Raw genomic sequence first — 21,743 nt, forward strand, 5'->3', positions numbered from 1 at the left:
TCCCCTGTCCCCCACCGTGTCTCAGTTCATCTCCTGTTCTGTAGCAGCCCTGTCTCCTCTTCCCCTGTCCCCCACCGTGTCTCAGTTCATCTCCTGTTCTGTAGCAGCCCTGTCTCCTCTTCCCCTGTCCCCCACCGTGTCTCAGTTCATCTCCTGTTCTGTAACAGCCCTGTCCTGTCTCCTCTTCCCCTGTCCCCCACCGTGTCTCAGTTCATCTCCTGTTCTGTAACAGCCCTGTCCTGTCTCCTCTTGCCCTGTGCCCCACCGTGTCTCAGTTCATCTCCTGTTCTGTAACAGCCCTGTCTCCTCTTCCCCTGTCCCCCACCGTGTCTCGGTTAATCTCCTGTTCTGTAGCAGCCCTGTCCTGTCTCCTCTTCCCCTGTCCCCCACCGTGTCTCAGTTCATCTCCTGTTCTGAAACAGCCCTGTCTCCTCTTCCCCTGTCCCCCACCATGTCTCAGTTCATCTCCTGTTCTGTAACAGCCCTGTCCTGTCTCCTCTTCCCCTGTCCCCCACCGTGTCTCAGTTCATCTCCTGTTCTGTAACAGCCCTGTCCTGTCTCCTCTTGCCCTGTGCCCCACCGTGTCTCAGTTCATCTCCTGTTCTGTAACAGCCCTGTCTCCTCTTCCCCTGTCCCCCACCGTGTCTCAGTTCATCTCCTGTTCTGTAACAGCCCTGTCCTGTCTCCTCTTCCCCTGTCCCCCACCGTGTCTCAGTTCATCTCCTGTTCTGTAGCAGCCCTGTCTCCTCTTCCCCTGTCCCCCACCGTGTCTCAGTTCATCTCCTGTTCTGTAACAGCCCTGTCCTGTCTCCTCTTCCCCTGTCCCCCACCGTGTCTCAGTTCATCTCCTGTTCTGTAACAGCCCTGTCCTGTCTCCTCTTCCCCTGTCCCCCACCGTGTCTCAGTTCATCTCCTGTTCTGTAACAGCCCTGTCTCCTCTTCCCCTGTCCCCCACCGTGTCTCAGTTCATCTCCTGTTCTGTAACAGCCCTGTCCTGTCTCCTCTTCCCCTGTCCCCCACCGTGTCTCAGTTCATCTCCTGTTCTGAAACAGCCCTGTCTCCTCTTGCCCTGTCCCCCACCGTGTCTCAGTTCATCTCCTGTTCTGTAACAGCCCTGTCCTGTCTCCTCTTCCCCTGTCCCCCACCGTGTCTCAGTTCATCTCCTGTTCTGTAACAGCCCTGTCTCCTCTTCCCCTGTCCCCCACCGTGTCTCAGTTCATCTCCTGTTCTGTAACAGCCCTGTCTCCTCTTCCCCTGTCCCCCACCGTGTCTCAGTTCATCTCCTGTTCTGTAACAGCCCTGTCTCCTCTTCCCCTGTCCCCCACCGTGTCTCAGTTCATCTCCTGTTCTGTAACAGCCCTGTCTCCTCTTCCCCTGTCCCCCACCGTGTCTCAGTTCATCTCCTGTTCTGTAGCAGCCCTGTCCTGTCTCCTCTTCCCCTGTCCCCCACCGTGTCTCAGTTAATCTCCTGTTCTGTAGCAGCCCTGTCCTGTCTCCTCTTCCCCTGTCCCCCACCGTGTCTCAGTTCATCTCCTGTTCTGTAACAGCCCTGTCCTGTCTCCTCTTCCCCTGTCCCCCACCGTGTCTCAGTTCATCTCCTGTTCTGAAACAGCCCTGTCTCCTCTTCCCCTGTCCCCCACCGTGTCTCAATTCATCTCCTGTTCTGAAACAGCCCTGTCTCCTCTTCCCCTGTCCCCCACTGTGTCTCAGGTCAGCTGAACATGAAATAAGTGGCACATTGAACTGTCACTCTGCCTTTCATTTCAGATGTGCTATATTACACCAAAGTGGCCTTCCATAGGCTTTGAATTATACATATCCGTATTCAATAACATCGTGTTCTTGTTTGGTTCAAATACAGTGAGGGAAAAAAGTATTTGATCCCCTGCTGATTTTGTACGTTTGCCCACTGACAAAGACATGATCAGTCTATAATTTTAATGGTAGGTTTATTTGAACAGTGAGAGACAGAATAACAACAAAATAATCCAGAAAAACGCATGTCAAAAATGTTATAAATTGATTTGCATTTTAATGAGGGAAATAAGTATTTGACCCCCTCTCAATCAGAAAGATTTCTGGCACCCAGGTGTCTTACAGGTAACGAGTCAGTCAACAACCTATCACTAGTCAGGACCAGTCAGTACCAGTCAGGACCAGTCAGGACCAGTCAGGACCAGTCAGTCACCTCTCTTTTCTAGTGGGTCATTTTTTAGACATGGACGTACCATTTGAATGTAGGGTTTCTTCAAACAGGCATCTGCCATCATACATATTTAGCAGATGTTATTGTGGGTGTAGCGAAATGCTTGTGTTCCTAGCGCCAACAGTGCAGTAGTACACTTTTCTCCGTGTATATCAATGATGTCGCTCTTGCTGCTGGTGACTCTCAGATCCACCTCTACGCAGACGACACCATTTTGTATACATCTGGCCCTTCATTGGACACTGTGTTAACAAACCTCCAAACGAGCTTCAATGCCATACAACAATCCTTCAGTAGCCTCCAACTGCTCTTAAACACTAGTAAAACTAGTAAAACTAAATGCATGCTTTTCAATCGAACGCTGCTGGCACCCGCCCACCCGACTAGAATCACCACTCTCGACGGGTCTGACCTAGAGTATGTGGACAACTACAAATACCTAGGTGTCTGGTTAGACTGTAAACTCAACTTCCAGACTCACATAAAGAATCTCCAATCCAAAGTTAAATCTAGAATCGGCTTCCTATTTCGCAACAAAGCCTCCTTCACTCATGCTGCCAAACATGCCCTCGTAAAACTGACTATCCTACCGATCCTTGACTTCGGCGATGTCATTTACAAAATAGCCTCCAACACTCTACTCAGCAAATTGGATGTAGTCTATCACAGTGCCATCCGTTTTGTCTCCAAAGCCCCATACACTACCCACCACTGTGACCTGTACGCTCTTGTTGGCTGGTCCTCACTACATGTTCGTCGTCAAACCCACTGGCTCCAGGCCATCTATAAATCACTGCTAGGCAAATCCCCTCCTTATCTTAGCTCATTGGTCACCATAGCAGCACCCACCCATAGTCTGCGCTCCAGCAGGTATATCTCACTGGTCATTCCCAAAGCCAACACCTCCTTTGGCCGCCATTCCTTCCAGTTCTCTGCTGCCAATGACTGGAACGAATTGCAAAAATCTCTGAAGCTGGAGACTCTTATCTCCCTCAATAACTTTAAGCATCAGTTGTCAGAGCAGCTTACCGATCACTGCACCTGTACACAGCCCATCTGTAATTAGCCCACCCAACTACCTCATCCCTATATTGTTATTTATTTTGCTCATTTGCACCCCAGTATCTCTATTTGCACATAATCTCTTGCACATCTAGCATTCCAGTGTTAATACTAATTGTAATTATTTTGCACTATAGCCTATTTATTGCCTTACCTCCATAACTTGCTACATTTGCACACACTGTATATATATTTTCTGTTGTATTTTTGACTTTATGTTTTTTACCCCATATGTAACTCTGTGTTGTTTTTATTGCACTGCTTTGCTTTATCTTGGCCAGGTCGCAGTTGTAAATGAGAACCTGTTCTCAACTGGCTTACCTGGTTAAATAAAGGGGAAATAAAATAAAAATAAATATCTAACAATTCACAACAATACACAAATCTAAAAGTAAAATAATGGAATTAAGAAATATTTAAATTTTAGGACGAGCAATATCAGAGTGGCATTGACTAAAATACAGTAGAATAGAATACAGTATATACATATGAGATGAGTAAAGCAGTATGTAAACATTATTAAAGTGACTAGTGTTCCATTATTAAAGTGACCAGTGATTCCATGTCTATGTATATGGGGCAGCAGCCTCTAAGGTGCAGGGTTGAGTAACCGGGTGGTAGCCGGCTAGTGATGGCTATTTAACAGTCTGATGGCCTTGAGATAGAAGCTGTTTTTCAGTCTCTCGTTCCCAGCTTTGATGCACCTGTACTGACCTCACCTTCTGGATGATAGCGGGGTGAACAGGCCATGGCTCGGGTGGTTGATGTCCTTGATTATCTTTTTGGCCTTCCTGTGACATCGGGTGCTGTAGGTGTCTTGGAGGGCAGGCAGTGTGGGCCCTCACCTCCTCCCTGTAGACTGTCTCATCATTGTTGGTAATCAGGCCTACTACTGTTGTGTCGTCTGCAAACTTGATGATTGAGTTGGAGGCGTGCTTGGCCACGCAGTCATGGGTGAACAGGGAGTACAGGAGGGGGCTGAGCACGCACCCTTGTGGGGCCTCTGTGTTGAGGATCAGCGAAGTGGAGATGTTGTTTCATACCTTCACCACCTGGGGGCAGCCCGTCAGGAAGTCCAGGACCCAGTTGCACAGGGCGGGGTTCAGACCCAGGGCCCCGAGCTTAATGATGAGCTTGGAGGGTACTATGGTGTTGAATGCTGAGCTATGCTGAGCTATAGTCAATGAACAGCATTCTTACGTAGGTAAATTTTTATATATATATATATTGTAAAGTGGTTATCCCACTGGCTATAAGGTGAATGCACCAACTCTCTGGATAAGAGCGTCTGCTAAATGACGTAAATGTAAAGTTATTCCTCTTGTCCAGACGGCAGTGGGCAGTGGGCAGTGGGCAGTGGGCAGTGGGCGGTGGGCGGTGGGCAGTGGGCAGCGGGCGGTGGGCAGTGGGATGGCGATGGCATCGTCTGTGGATCTATTGGGGCGGTAAGCAAATTGAAGAGGGTCTATGTCAGGGTTCTTCAATTCCGGTCCTGGAGGGCCGAAACACCTCTGTTTTTCATCCTCTCCTTCTAATCAGGGGCTAATTCAGACCTGGGACACCAGGTGAGTGCAATTAACTACCAGGTAGAAATGAAAAACAGAAGTGTTTCGGCCCTCCAGGACCGGAATTGAAGAACCCTGGTCTAGGGTGTCAGGTAAGATAGAGGTGATATGATCCTTAACTAGCCTCTGAAAGCTCTTCATGATGACAGAAGTGAGTGCTACGGGGCGATAGTCATTTAGTTCAGTTACCTTTGCTTTCTTGGGTACAGGAACAATGGTGGATGTCTTGAAGCATGTGGGGACAGCAGACTGGGATAGGGAGAGATTGAATATGTCCGTAAACACACCAGCCAGCTGGTCTGCGCATGCTCTGAGGACACGGCTAGGGATGCCGTCTAGGCCGGCAGCTTTGCGAGGGTTAACACACTTAAATGTCTTACATACGTCTCGTGTCTCTGTACTAACGTTTTGCCTGTTTGATTGCCTTGCAGAGGGAATAACTACACTGTTTGTATTCAACCATATTCCCAGTCACCTTGCCCTGGTTAAATGTGGTGGTTCACGCTTTCATTTTTGCGTGAATGCTACCATCTATCCACGGTTTCTGGTTTGGGTAGGTTTTAATAGTCATCGTGGGAACAACGTCCCCTATACACTTCCTGATGAACTCGGTCACAAAATACTGCAAAGTTGCTTAGGAGCTAGAAGCAGAGCGGCCATCTTACTCATCAACATTTATTGATCACATATTTACCAATGCTGCAGAACTGTTCTTTAAAGCAGAGTAACACACAGTGTCCAAATCCATAGGAGTCATCACAATATAGTAGCCATATCTAGGAAAAACTAAGTTCCAAAGGCTGGGCCTAATATAATGTATAAGAGGTCATACAATAAGTTTTGTAGTGATTCTTATGTTGATGATGTAAATAATATTTGCTGGTCTGTGGTGTGTCATGAGGAGCATGAAATTGTTTTTTCCAGTTACTAATAAGCATGCACCCATTAAGAAAATGACTGTAAAAATGGTTAAATCCCTGTGGATCGATGAGGAATTGAAAAATATTATGGTTGAGAGGGATGAGGCAAAATGTATGGCAAATAAGTCTGGCAGCACAACCGATTGGCAAATGTACTGTAAATTCAGAAATCATGTGACTAAACTGAATAAAAAGAAGAAGAAACTACACTATAATATGATACTATGACAACTTGGATGGAAAATGACTGAGAATAATAGCGGACGATATTGCCACTCCTATTTGCCACATCTTCAATTTAAGCCTACTAGAAAGTGTGTCTCCTCAGGCCTGGAGGGAAGCAAAAGTAATTATCCTACCTAAGAATAGTAAAGCCCCCTTTACTGACTCAAATAGCCGACCAATCAGCCTGTTACCAACCCTTAGTAAACTATTGGAAAATATTGTGTTTGACCAGATACGATGCTATTTTACAGTAAACAAATTGACAACAGACTTTCGGCACGCTTATAGGGAAGGACATTCAACAAGCACAGCACTTACACCAGTTACTGATGATTGGCTGAGAGAAATTGATAATAAAAAGATTGTGGGGGCTGTTTTGTTATACTTCAGTGCGGCTTTTGACATTATCGATCATATTCTGTTGATGGAAAAATGTATGTGTTATGGCTTTACATCCCCTGCTATATTGTGGATAAAGAGTTACCTGTCTAACAGAACACAGAGGGTGTTCTTTAATGGAAGCCTCTCCAACATAATCCAGGTAGAATCAGGAATTCCCCAGGGCAGCTGTCTAGGCCCCTTACCTTTTTCCATTTTTACTAATGACCTGCCATTGGCTTTGAGTAAAGCCAGTGTGTCTATGTATACTGATGACTCAACACTATACACGTCAGTTACTACAGCGATTGAAATGACAGCAACACTTAACAAAGAGCTGTAATTCGTTTCTAATTCTAGTTATGATAGTTATGATATTTCTATTTCTGATAGTTCTAGTTATGATAGTTCTAGTTCTAGTTCTGATAGTTATGATAGTTATGATAGTTCTAGTTCTGATAGTTCTGATAATTCTAGTTCTGATAGTTCTAGTTCATATAGTTCTAGTTCTGATAGTTCTAGTTCTAGTTCTAGTTCTGATAGTTCTAGTTCTGATAGTTCTAGTTCTGATAGTTCTAGTTCTGATAGTTCTAGTTATGATAGTTCTAGTTATGATAGTTCTAGTTCTAGTTCTGATAGTTCTAGTTCTGATAGTTCTAGTTCTGATAATTCTAGTTCTGATAGTTCTAGTTCTGATAGTTCTAGTTCTGATAGTTCTAGTTCTGATAGTTCTGATAGTTCTAGTTCTGATAGTTCTACTTTTGATAGTTCTAGTTATGATAGTTCTAGTTACGATAGTTCTAGTTATGATAGTTCTAGTTCTAGTTCTGATAGTTCTAGTTCTGATAGTTCTAGTTCTGATAGTTCTAGTTCTGATAGTTCTAGTTCTAGTTCTGATAGTTTTAGTTCTAGTTCTGATAGTTCTAGTTCTGATAGTTCTAGTTCTGATAGTTTTAGTTCTGATAGTTCTAGTTCTAGTTCTGATAGTTTTAGTTCTAGTTCTGATAGTTCTAGTTCTGATAGTTCTAGTTCTGATAGTTTTAGTTCTAGTTCTGATAGTTCTAGTTCTGATAGTTCTAGTTCTGATAGTTTTAGTTCTAGTTCTGATAGTTCTAGTTCTGATAGTTGTAGTTCTGATAGTTGTAGTTGTAGTTCTGATAGTTGTAGTTCTAGTTCTGATAGTTCTAGTTCTGATAGTTCTAGTTCTGATAGTTCTAGTTCTAGTTCTGATAGTTGTAGTTCTAGTTCTGATAGTTCTAGTTCTGATAGTTCTAGTTCTGATAGTTCTAGTTCTAGTTCTGATAATTTTAGTTCTAGTTCTGATAGTTTTAGTTCTAGTTCTGATAGTTCTGTTTCTGATAACACCCTGCTGGATGTACTGTGACCCAGTCAAGCAGCCAGGGCAGTCTATCTGTTCTGTCTGGCCCATCTGTGTTGACATGTTTTGGGTGCTATAACGGCGTGTTGTTGTGAAAGTCTATTTAAACATCTGTGCTGCAGCCTCCGTGATCCAACAGCTTTGCAATAACACTATTTGACACGTTATGCTGATGTATGGAGGGACTCTGCTCAGCATCAACACACACAACACAATGTCACCAAAGAGCGTGGAGTCTGTGTAAAATGTGCGTAAATGTCTTGACTCTGTGGTTAGAGTGTTTAGTGTGAGATACTGCAGATGGGACGGGAGGAAACAGGAGGAGATAGGGGACGCTCTTCAGGAGGGAGGGAGACCGAGGAGAGGGGAGGCTGGAGGGAGGGAGAGAGGGAGGACAGGAGAGGGGAGGGAGGGAGGAGAGGGAGGAGAGGGGAGGGAGGCTCTTCCAGGGTGGTCGGTAACGATGCTCTCTGGTTTCTCAGAAGTATGATCATTCTCCAGTCCTGGCCAGCACCCAGAAACAACTCTCCAGACAGATAGCTGTGGCTGCTGTAAACACTCCCAGCCATGTAGTACCATAGCGCCTGACACGTTTCCTGTATATATTTATATATCTTCTCTAGGTCTGGTCCTGTCTCAAATGATATCTGACGTGTTTGCAGTAATTGGTCAAAGTGCGGAATGCATAATTTAGATCCTCTGAAGCCTGTAAGGGGGGTTTTCTCTCTGTACCCAGAAAGCCTGTTTCCTGTCAATTTTATTCTGTCTTCCCTGACATTTATTAGACTGTTATTTCATGTCACATGACCAGATTTGTATTTGCATTTGTATTTATTATGGATCCCAATTAGCCAAGGCAGCAGCTACTCTTCCTGGGGTTTATTATGGATCCCCATTAGTTCCTGCCAAGGCAGCAGCTACTCTTCCTGGGGTTTATTATGGATCCCCATTAGTTCCTGCTAAGGCAGCAGCTACTCTTCCTGGGATCCAGCTCAATTAAGGCAGTTATACATTTTAAAAACACAACAGATTTCACAACATATTAAGTGTGTTCCCTCAGGCCTCTACTCTACTACCACATATCTATAACACAACATCCATGTGTACGTGTGTGCATAGTGTGTATGTTATTGTGTGTTTGTATACATGTGTCTATGTCTATGTTTGTGTTGCTTCACAGTCCCGCTGTTCCATAAGGTGTATTTTTATCTGTTTTTTAAATCAAATTTTACTGCTGGTATGAGTTACTTGATGTGGAATAGAGTTCCATGTAGTCATGGCTCTATGTAGTACTGTGCGCCTCCCATAGTCTGTTCTGGACTTGGGGACTGTGAAGAGACCTCTGGTGGCATGTCTTGTGGGGTATGCATGGGTGTCCGAGCTGTGTGCCGGTAGTTCAAACAGACAGCTCGGTGCACCCAACATGTCAACACCTCTCACAAATACAAGTAGTGATGAAGTCAATCTCTCCTCTACTTTGAGCCATGAGAGATTTACATGCATATTATTAATGTTAGCTCTCTGTGTACATCCAAGGGCCAGCCGTGCTGCCCTGTTCTGGGCCAATTGAAGTAGTAACAACAGTGAGTGACTTGGCAGCGGTCCTGCATGATGAGATGTGTTTGAACAACCATCACACTGACAGACGGCCGTGGTGCCTCCTCTCTGAGGGGTAGAGAGTGGACAGCAGAGGGTCTGACATGTTGATGTAATAGGCCTACTGCTCTGCTCTACTGGCTGTCTGTGTTGTGTTGTCAACACATTAACATGATCTCAGTGTGTTGGGTTGTGTTCCTGATGAATGGACAGGGTGGTGTGTGTGTGTGTGTGTGTGTGTGTGTGTGTGTGTGTGTGTGTGTGTGTGTGTGTGTGTGTGTGTGTGTGTGTGTGTTATGAACTATTAAACCCCACCATATAATCACAACTCTTGATCCCATCTCTGTCTTCAGCTCTGGCACAGTAACTCACCCCATTATCATATCATGATCAGGGAAATCTGCATACTTCCTCCCAGACAGTGTTATCCTTGCCTTAGTGTTATAATACTGCTATAATACTGCTCCTCTCCTCTCCTCTCCTCTCCTCTCCTCTCCTCTCCTCTCCTCTCCTCTCCTCTCCTCTCCTCTCCTCTCCTCTCCTCTCCTCTCCTCTCCTCTCCTCTCCTCTCCTCTCCTCTCGTCTCTTGTCCTCCTCTGCCTTAATTCCTCAGCTTGACAGCATCAGGGAGAGGATTCATGTCTTGTCTTGTCTTGTCTTGTCTGCTCACCCTACTTGTTCCCTCTGTCTTTTCCTTCTCTCTCTCTTCTTCTTTATTTCTTTATTTCTTCTCTTAGTCATCCCAGCACCTGGAGAAGGTCAGCGGAGATGTAGAACTGAAGGAGGGGGGGGGGGGGGGGGGGGGGGGTTCTGCATCTCCGCTGACCTTCTCCAGGTGTTTGACTGTCTTACACATCTTCATCATTGACCCTCCGGCCCTCCTCTCCTCTCCGCCAGCGACTATCAGCTTGTGTTCGTTGGTATTTGTTGACATAGATGAACAATCCTGCTGTTACTCACTGGCCCTTCTCTCTCTTCACGTCCTGATCCACTGATATCATCCCTATGCAGACAGAGAGATGGGTTGTTAAAGGACTGAGAACAGAGATGGGTAGTTAAAGGACTGAGGACAGAGATGCCTGATGACAGCCGTTATATTATATTATCAGTAGTAGAAAGCCGTTGATAAAAGCCATGAATCTAGTGTGAAAACGGACAAATACAGCACAACAATATAGGCAAATAGAAGTCCTCCTGAATGGTGTTACTGTATATATGATCATGGTATCACTGACAACCCAGAGTACACCTTGACAGGAGCATTAAATCACTCTGCTAAATCACTTCTGTTGTGTGTTCTCTGCAGGTGTGGTGTGGCCAGATGTGTGACGTGGTGAGAGAGATCGAGCAGGAGAGAGAGCGTTGTGACAACAAAACCTCCGGGAACGTCACGGCAGGTCATTTACCCAGAATACATTACTTTCCTTCCCTAATGTGTTGAAGGGTTCCCAGGAAGCAATTTACAGAAAATGAGGAAACAGCAGTATTCTATAAAGGAGAGAGAGAGTTATAGCCGGGCATTCATAGTCACATAGACTGAAATGGGGAAACAGCAGGATTCCATAAATCCTCCTTCACAACATCACATCCCCTTTTCAGATTGTTGTTATGGATACGAAACAGAATAGTATCATGCAGAGTGGTACTGGAAACATTTGGCCTGAATGCTATCATTATTTGACATTAACATAAAGTAGGTTTTATATTCCCTGTTTAATATTCCCTGTTTTACATTCCCTGTCCATTGTTGTTTGGTGCTGCAGTGTCTTATCAAGAACATGTGTTCTGTCTGCTGTTCAGAGTCAGTGGAGTGTGTAACAGGTTGACTCTATATTAAAGGCAGATGAATCAGCCAACGTTACAGAGACGACAGAGAGACACAGAACAGTTGTTTGAAGTCAGAGGAAGCTATAAAAGTACGGCAAAGATCGCAATTTACTAGGAGGAAGAGGTGCTCCAAAAATAGGGGAGGGTTGTGAAACGTTTCCTTTGCAGGATGGAGGACCATTCATAGTGATAATATAGTCTACCAGTCTAACTGTCTACCCTGCCCTCTATCCACCATTCATAGTGATAATATAGTCTACCAGTCTAACTGTCTACCCTGCCCTCTATCCACCATTCATAGTGATAATATAGTCTACCAGTCTAACTGTCTACCCTGCCCTCTATCCACCATTCATAGTGATAATATAGTCTACCAGTCTAACTGTCTATCCTGCCCTCTATCCACCATTCATAGTGATAATATAGTCTACCAGTCTAACTGTCTACCCTGCCCTCTATCCACCATTCATAGTGATAATATAGTCTACCAGTCTAACTGTCTACCCTGCCCTCTATCCACCATTCATAGTGATAATATAGTCTACCAGTCTGTCTATCCTGCCCTCTATCCACCATTCATAGTGATAATATAGTCTACCAGTCTGTCTATCCTGCCCTCTATCCACCATTCATAGTGATAATATAGTCTACCAGTCTAACTGTCCTGTCCTCTATCCACCATTCATAGTGATAATATAGTCTACCAGTCTAACTGTCCTGTCCTCTATCCACCATTCATAGTGATAATATAGTCTACCAGTCTAACTGTCCTGTCCTCTATCCACCATTCATAGTGATAATATAGTCTACCAGTCTAACTGTCTACCCTGCCCTCTATCCACCATTCATAGTGATAATATAGTCTACCAGTCTAACTGTCTACCCTGTCCTCTATCCACCATTCATAGTGATAATATAGTCTACCAGTCTAACTGTCTACCCTGCCCTCTATCCACCATTCATAGTGATAATATAGTCTACCAGTCTAACTGTCTATCCTGCCCTCTATCCACCATTCATAGTGATAATATAGTCTACCAGTCTGTCTACCCTGCCCTCTATCCACCATTCATAGTGATAATATAGTCTACCAGTCTGTCTACCCTGCCCTCTATCCACCATTCATAGTGATAATATAGTCTACCAGTCTAACTGTCTATCCTGCCCTCTATCCACCATTCATAGTGATAATATAGTCTACCAGTCTAACTGTCTACCCTGTCCTCTATCCACCATTCATAGTGATAATATAGTCTACCAGTCTGTCTATCCTGCCCTCTATCCACCATTCATAGTGATAATATAGTCTACCAGTCTAACTGTCTGTCCTGTCCTCTATCCACCATTCATAGTGATAATATAGTCTACCAGTCTAACTGTCTACCCTGTCCTCTATCCACCATTCATAGTGATAATATAGTCTACCAGTCTAACTGTCTACCCTGTCCTCTATCCACCATTCATAGTGATAATATAGTCTACCAGTCTAACTGTCTACCCTGTCCTCTATCCACCATTCATAGTGATAATATAGTCTACCAGTCTAACTGTCTGTCCTGTCCTCTATCCACCATTCATAGTGATAATATAGTCTACCAGTCTGTCTACCCTGCCCTCTATCCACCATTCATAGTGATAATATAGTCTACCAGTCTAACTGTCTACCCTGTCCTCTATCCACCATTCATAGTGATAATATAGTCTACCAGTCTAACTGTCTACCCTGTCCTCTATCCACCATTCATAGTGATAATATAGTCTACCAGTCTAACTGTCTGTCCTGTCCTCTATCCACCATTCATAGTGATAATATAGTCTACCAGTCTGTCTACCCTGTCCTCTATCCACCATTCATAGTGATAATATAGTCTACCAGTCTAACTGTCCTGTCCTCTATCCACCATTCATAGTGATAATATAGTCTACCAGTCTAACTGTCTACCCTGCCCTCTATCCACCATTCATAATGATAATATAGTCTACCAGTCTAACTGTCTACCCTGCCCTCTATCCACCATTCATAGTGATAATATAGTCTACCAGTCTAACTGTCTACCCTGCCCTCTATCCACCATTCATAGTGATAATATAGTCTACCAGTCTAACTGTCCTGTCCTCTATCCACCATTCATAGTGATAATATAGTCTACCAGTCTAACTGTCTACCCTGCCCTCTATCCACCATTCATAGTGATAATATAGTCTACCAGTCTGTCTACCCTGTCCTCTATCCACCATTCATAGTGATAATATAGTCTACCAGTCTAACTGTCTACCCTGCCCTCTATCCACCATTCATAGTGATAATATAGTCTACCAGTCTAACTGTCTACCCTGTCCTCTATCCACCATTCATAGTGATAATATAGTCTACCAGTCTAACTGTCTATCCTGCCCTCTATCCACCATTCATAGTGATAATATAGTCTACCAGTCTAACTGTCTACCCTGCCCTCTATCCACCATTCATAGTGATAATATAGTCTACCAGTCTAACTGTCTACCCTGCCCTCTATCCACCATTCATAGTGATAATATAGTCTACCAGTCTAACTGTCTACCCTGTCCTCTATCCACCATTCATAGTGATAATATAGTCTACCAGTCTAACTGTCTGTCCTGTCCTCTATCCACCATTCATAGTGATAATATAGTCTACCAGTCTAACTGTCTACCCTGCCCTCTATCCACCATTCATAGTGATAATATAGTCTACCAGTCTAACTGTCCTGTCCTCTATCCACCATTCATAGTGATAATATAGTCTACCAGTCTAACTGTCTACCCTGCCCTCTATCCACCATTCATAGTGATAATATAGTCTACCAGTCTAACTGTCTACCCTGTCCTCTATCCACCATTCATAGTGATAATATAGTCTACCAGTCTGTCTATCCTGCCCTCTATCCACCATTCATAGTGATAATATAGTCTACCAGTCTAACTGTCTATCCTGCCCTCTATCCACCATTCATAGTGATAATATAGTCTACCAGTCTAACTGTCTACCCTGCCCTCTATCCACCATTCATAGTGATAATATAGTCTACCAGTCTAACTGTCTACCCTGCCCTCTATCCACCATTCATAGTGATAATATAGTCTACCAGTCTAACTGTCTACCCTGCCCTCTATCCACCATTCATAGTGATAATATAGTCTACCAGTCTAACTGTCTGTCCTGTCCACTATCCACCATTCATAGTGATAATATAGTCTACCAGTCTGTCTATCCTGTCCTCTATCCACCATTCATAGTGATAATATAGTCTACCAGTCTGTCTACCCTGCCCTCTATCCACCATTCATAGTGATAATATAGTCTACCAGTCTAACTGTCTATCCTGCCCTCTATCCACCATTCATAGTGATAATATAGTCTACCAGTCTAACTGTCTACCCTGCCCTCTATCCACCATTCATAGTGATAATATAGTCTACCAGTCTAACTGTCTACCCTGCCCTCTATCCACCATTCATAGTGATAATATAGTCTACCAGTCTAACTGTCTATCCTGCCCTCTATCCACCATTCATAGTGATAATATAGTCTACCAGTCTGTCTACCCTGCCCTCTATCCACCATTCATAGTGATAATATAGTCTACCAGTCTAACTGTCTACCCTGCCCTCTATCCACCATTCATAGTGATAATATAGTCTACCAGTCTGTCTATCCTGCCCTCTATCCACCATTCATAGTGATAATATAGTCTACCAGTCTAACTGTCTACCCTGTCCTCTATCCACCATTCATAGTGATAATATAGTCTACCAGTCTAACTGTCTGTCCTGTCCTCTATCCACCATTCATAGTGATAATATAGTCTACCAGTCTAACTGTCTACCCTGTCCTCTATCCACCATTCATAGTGATAATATAGTCTACCAGTCTAACTGTCTACCCTGCCCTCTATCCACCATTCATAGTGATAATATAGTCTACCAGTCTAACTGTCTATCCTGCCCTCTATCCACCATTCATAGTGATAATATAGTCTACCAGTCTAACTGTCTACCCTGTCCTCTATCCACCATTCATAGTGATAATATAGTCTACCAGTCTAACTGTCTACCCTGCCCTCTATCCACCATTCATAGTGATAATATAGTCTACCAGTCTAACTGTCTACCCTGCCCTCTATCCACCATTCATAGTGATAATATAGTCTACCAGTCTGTCTACCCTGTCCTCTATCCACCATTCATAGTGATAATATAGTCTACCAGTCTGTCTACCCTGCCCTCTATCCACCATTCATAGTGATAATATAGTCTACCAGTCTAACTGTCTACCCTGCCCTCTATCCACCATTCATAGTGATAATATAGTCTACCAGTCTAACTGTCTACCCTGCCCTCTATCCACCATTCATAGTGATAATATAGTCTACCAGTCTAACTGTCTACCCTGTCCTCTATCCACCATTCATAGTGATAATATAGTCTACCAGTCTAACTGTCTGTCCTGTCCTCTATCCACCATTCATAGTGATAATATAGTCTACCAGTCTAACTGTCTGTCCTGTCCTCTATCCACCATTCATAGTGATAATATAGTCTACCAGTCTAACTGTCTACCCTGCCCTCTATCCACCATTCATAGTGATAATATAGTCTACCAGTCTAACTGTCTGTCCTGTCCTCTATCCACCATTCATAGTGATAATATAGTCTACCAGTCTAACTGTCTACCCTGCCCTCTATCCACCATTCATAGTGATAATATAGTCTACCAGTCTAACTGTCTACCCTGCCCTCTATCCACCATTCATAGTGATAATATAGTCTACCAGTCTGTCTATCCTGCCCTCTATCCACCATTCATAGTGATAATATAGTCTACCAGTCTAACTGTCTACCCTGTCCTCTATCCACCATTCATAGTGATAATATAGTCTACCAGTCTAACTGTCTACCCTGCCCTCTATCCACCATTCATAGTGATAATATAGTCTACCAGTCTAACTGTCTATCCTGCCCTCTATCCACCATTCATAGTGATAATATAGTCTACCAGTCTGTCTACCCTGTCCTCTATCCACCATTCATAGTGATAATATAGTCTACCAGTCTAACTGTCTACCCTGCCCTCTATCCACCATTCATAGTGATAATATAGTCTACCAGTCTAACTGTCTATCCTGCCCTCTATCCACCATTCATATTGACAGTCTTTTCCAAATCTGCAATATTCTAACTAGCAATAATTTTCAATATGAATGGACAAGTACAACTAGGAATATAGTCTACCAAGCTGGAATATAGTCTACCAGTCTGGAATAGAGTCTACCAGTCTGGAATATAGTCTACCAGTCTGGAATATAGTCTACCAGTCTGGAATAGAGTCTACCAGTCTGGAATAGAGTCTACCAGTCTGGAATAGAGTCTACCAGTCTGGAATAGAGTCTACCAGTCTGGAATAGAATCTACCAGTCTGGAATAGAGTCTACCAGTCTGGAATATAGTCTACCAGTCTGGAATAGAGTCTACCAGTCTGGAATATAGTCTACCAGTCTGGAATAGAGTCTACCAGTCTGGAATAGAGTCTACCAGTCTGGAATAGAGTCTACCAGTCTGGAATAGAGTCTACCAGTCTGGAATAGAGTCTAGCAGTCTGGAATATAGTCTACCAGTCTGGAATATAGTCTACCAGTCTGGAATAGAGTCTAGCAGTCTGGAATATAGTCTACCAGTCTGGAATAGAGTCTACCAGTCTGGAATATAGTCTACCAGTCTGGAATATAGTCTACCAGTCTGGAATATAGTCTACCAGTCTGGAATAGAGTCTACCAGTCTGGAATAGAGTCTACCAGTCTGGAATAGAGTCTACCAGTCTGGAATAGAGTCTACCAGTCTGGAATAGAGTCTACCAGTCTGGAATAGCTGAAATTGAAGACATGAGACATGCAGCTCTCAAAGCTTCCCTATTGATCTTGTTTAGGGACAATACAGATATCCTCCCTAGACTAGCCTACAACACCACAATACAGCTATCCTCCCTAGACTAGCCTACAACACCACAATACAGTTATCCTCCCTAGACTAGCCTACAACACCACAATACAGTTATCCTCCCTAGACTAGCCTACAACACCACAATACAGTTATCCTCCCTAGACTAGCCTACAACACCACAATACAGCTATCCTCCCTAGACTAGCCTACAACACCACAATACAGTTATCCTCCCTAGACTAGCCTACAACACCACAATGCAGGTATCCTCCCTAGACTAGCCTACAACACCACAATACAGGTATCCTCCCTAGACTAGCCTACAACACCACAATACAGTTATCCTCCCTAGACTAGCCTACAACACCACAATACAGTTATCCTCCCTAGACTAGCCTACAACACCACAATACAGTTATCCTCCCTAGACTAGCCTACAACACCACAATACAGTTATCCTCCCTAGACTAGCCCACAACACCACAATACAGTTATCCTCCCTAGACTAGCCTACAACACCACAATACAGATATGCTCCCTAGACTAGCCTACAACACCACAATACAGTTATCCTCCCTAGACTAGCCTACAACACCACAATACAGTTATCCTCCCTAGACTAGCCTACAACACCACAATACAGTTATCCTCCCTAGACTAGCCTACAACACCACAATACAGTTATCCTCCCTAGACTAGCCTATTATTGTTTTCATGTGAGTTCAATATTCTGCTGTAGGCTGTAAAGTGCAGTGAAAATGTAATTTGAATAACGGTGCAAAAGCCCTGTGATTTGAATGTTTTATTCCATTCATTCGTTTTGGATCAGTTGTGGGTCTACTCTGGACAGTTTATAAGGTCTAGAAAGGCACAGTAACAGGCCAGTCTGTATGTTTACTTCTGATACATTCTCCCAAGTCCTCCTATAATAACGTAGCCACATAAGCTCCCAGCAGGCCGTTATTCAGGAAAGCTTAACATGCGCTCTGCCTCCAATCCGAGTGGCTATTCTTCACGCACCTAGAACATAACAATAAGGCCTAAATATTTATGTATCACCTTTTATTTGTGGTAAAAACACAACCAGTCACAATGTTTTTATCTTACATTTCAGTCATTTAGCAGACGCTCTTATCCAGAGCGACTTACAGGAGCAATTAGGGTTAAGTGCCTTGCTCAAGGGCACATCAACAGATTTTTCACCTAGTCGGCTCGGGGATTAGAACCGGTGACCTTTCGGTTACTGGCACAACGCTCTTAACCACTAAGCCACCTGCCGCCCATCTGATTAGACCAATTCAAAAGTCTCCTTTAGGCCGCCTCAAAATACCTTGACATTATCCAGGTTTCCTTCCAACCCTTTTATGGGAGTCAAGTAGCCTACGTCTGATAAAAAAATGGCACAGCATCATGGGAAATCATGCAGTTTATTAGGCTACAGATGAAATAAATTATGGTGAACTTCACAGGGTGGTGAAAGTGAAAGGTGATGAGCTTGATGCTCCTTTCCAATAAATATCGAGGGTCTTATGTCTGGTGACATGATGATCGATGCTTGGCTTCCGTTTGACAAATAAAAATAATCTCACACTTTTGTCCATAATAATCTCATCCTCTAGTAGGCTATACCTGTATCTGCCAGATGTTAGCTAGAGGCCAACACCAGAGTGGGCACATTCACTATACCTACACAACATTAGAGACAAAACCATCAGTAGGTCTAGAGTTGAAAATGCCATGGAAACCCATTTAGCTTGTATTTTTTATTTGGTACACTTACTTACTACTTACTTACTTACTTACTTTATTGTCCCCATGGGGAAATTTTGTTGCAGTGTCATGTACACATTTAAAGTGGCGTTAAATACAAAACAAGATTGACAATACAACTTTCAATAACAGTCACGCACCAATAAAAGTAAGAAATAAGAAATAAAACATTTAAAACATTTAAAACAAAGACTAGCCTGCTGGCCTTACGGGGTCAATGGGAACATTTGCCCGAGCTATTTAAGAGGGATATCACACCTGGCACAAATGATTGTCTCGTTCTATTTTTCCTGCTGAGGGGTGCCCTATACCTACGCCCAGAGGGGAGTAATTCAAAGTCCAGGTACAGGGGGTGACTTGGGTCTAAAATGATTTTGTGAGCCTTACGGAGGGAATTTAACCTCAACAGGTATTTTTATGTGCACTACGTATTTACGCACAGACTTTTATCTGCAACAAGTCAATTTGATGGAAACACAACTCTGGTGGGAAAATACTCCAGGGTTTCCCTTAGTTGGTAATTGTCGGTATTTGGCCGATAAAAAAAAAAGAAAAACCGATAAATAAAATTGTAACAGGCCAAATTGTCCAGGATAGCCTGCCTGCACCATTCTCTCACTCCTCGCCTGCTGCTGAGGAGAGAGGAGCTACTGTTGATTGTAAAGATGGAGGCCTTTTTAATTGAAGTAAAGTTAGAGGAGAAGGAGTATGCCTGTAGTGAAAAGTGAATTTAATATAGGTTTTAATATTGCAGTGGACTAAGATGAGCAGAATGCAGGCGACTGTGCCGCTCCCTATTCAGATAGGATTACATTTTGGAACTTACTTTTATTTATAATAATTTGTTTTATCATTATTATTATTGTATATCATTGTTATTATTGTAAGCCTATTTATTAATTGATACCAGTTCTTTAAATATACGGATAGAAAATGAACGAATCACCCTCCTTCTGTATGTCTATATCCGTAAGACAGACGCAGTAGCCATCTGACATGAAGAAATGCATGTCGGTGTCGTAGCATGCCGTCGGCATACCTCTACCTCTCTCTGGTAGCATGCCGCCGGCATACCTCTACCTCTCTCTGGTAGCATGCCGCCGGCATACCTCTACCTCTCTCTGGTAGCATGCCGTCGGCATACCTTTACCTCTCTCTGGTAGCATGCCGTCGGCATACCTCTACCTCTCTCTGGTAGCATGCCGCCGGCATACCTCTACCTCTCTCTGGTAGCATGCCGCCGGCATACCTCTACCTCTCTCTGGTAGCATGCCGTCGGCATACCTCTACCTCTCTCTGTATCTCTCTGGGGCTAGGCCTTAGCATGCCGTCGGCCTACCTCTACCTCTCTCTGGTAGCATGCCGTCGGCATACCTCTACCTCTCTCTGTATCTCTCTGGGGCTAGGCCGTAGCATGCCGTCGGCATACCTCTACCTCTCTCTGTATCTCTCTGGGGCTAGGCCTTAGCATGCCGCCGGCATACCTCTACCTCTCTCTGTATCTCTTTGGGGCTAGGCCTTAGCATGCCGCCGGCCTACCTCTACCTCTCTCTGTATCTCTTTGGGGCTAGGCCTTAGCATGCCGCCGGCATACCTCTACCTCTCTCTGTATCTCTCTGGGGCTAGGCCTTAGCATGCCGTCGGCATACCTCTACCTCTCTCTGTATCTCTTTGGGGCTAGGCCTAAGCTGCTCTTCCTTTATATAGGCTATATCTTTGTTTAAATATTCATATCATACAGTGGACGTCTAAGCCTATAGGCCAATGCATGCAATGCCCTGATGCATTTAGTACTCAAATCTCCGACAGCTGAACCAGATGGGGGACAATTATTGTTTTAGGAAAGTAGCCTAAAAACCAATACACAAAATTGGCTATAAAGTTTTGCAAATGCTACACATCCAAACACAAGGAATAGTGTTTTTGTAATTTGTTATAGGCTGTTTTTAAGGACGCGTAAATGTGGCTCATTTGGCCAACATCCCTGGTTTATTGATGGCGCTGGCTGTGCCAGGTCGGATCTGAATGCATATGGCTGTCCGGTAGATTTCTCAAATATCTGGTAAATAAAAAAATCCCAGTCACGTTGTCCGGCGCCACATTTTCCTAAAGGGAACCATGAAAGGTGCATATTGTTTTTATGCAGATTTTAGAATATTTGCATGAATATCTGTCACCAATTGAATGGAAACCTATAACCTAGCTACAGACAGCCTACAGACTCTGGCAGGTCTGTACCTATAACCTAGCTATAACCTATAACCTATAACCTATAACCTATAACCTGTAACCTATAACCTAGCTACAGACAGGTGCTCTAGTCCAGTGTCACTTTGATTATGCTGCACAACAAGGTTCACCAGCGGCCCCAAACATCTACAGAACAGGGTTGAATGTTTTCCCTATTATTTTTTCTTCATGTTCCATACTTTTCTCCCGGGCAACCCGGCATTTCCCGCCCAAACCGGAAATGTCTTTCGAAAGCATATGAAGCATATAAATATGTCTGGATTTGATTAGAGCTGTAATCAGCATGGAAATTCAAGTCTGATGCAACCTGAGCCTGATGAGCCATACATTAAAGACATTTTAAAAGCCCTACATTAAAGACAGTTTATCAGCCCTACATTAAAGACATTTTATCAGCCCTACATTAAAGACATTTGATGAGCCTTACATTAAAGACATTTTATCAGCCCTACATTAAATACATTTTATTTAAAACTAAATGCATGCTCTTCAATCGAACGCTGCTGGCACCCGCCCACCCAACTAGAATCACTACTCTCGACGGGTCTGACCTAGAGTATGTGGACAACTACAAATACCTAGGTGTCTGGTTAGACTGTAAACTCTCC

General features: G+C 43.7%; 1 protein-coding gene across 1 annotated transcript in view; it reads left to right on the forward strand.

The window, feature by feature from the left end:
• Window positions 1-10,651: 10,651 nt before the first annotated feature.
• The window catches only part of LOC311143070 (vasoactive intestinal polypeptide receptor-like), a gene marked incomplete at its 5' end in the record, with an annotated part of 262,368 nt that continues 251,276 nt past the window's right edge, over window positions 10,652-21,743 (forward strand). The window contains one exon of the mRNA XM_084178882.1: window positions 10,652-10,727. Within this exon, the coding sequence (XP_084035008.1) occupies window positions 10,652-10,727 (76 nt within the window). The remainder of the gene's footprint in view (window positions 10,728-21,743) is intronic.

This window comes from Coregonus lavaretus (assembly GCF_964263955.1).
Source record: "Coregonus lavaretus genome assembly, chromosome: 2".
In the NCBI taxonomy this organism is placed as follows: Eukaryota; Metazoa; Chordata; class Actinopteri; order Salmoniformes; family Salmonidae; genus Coregonus; species Coregonus lavaretus.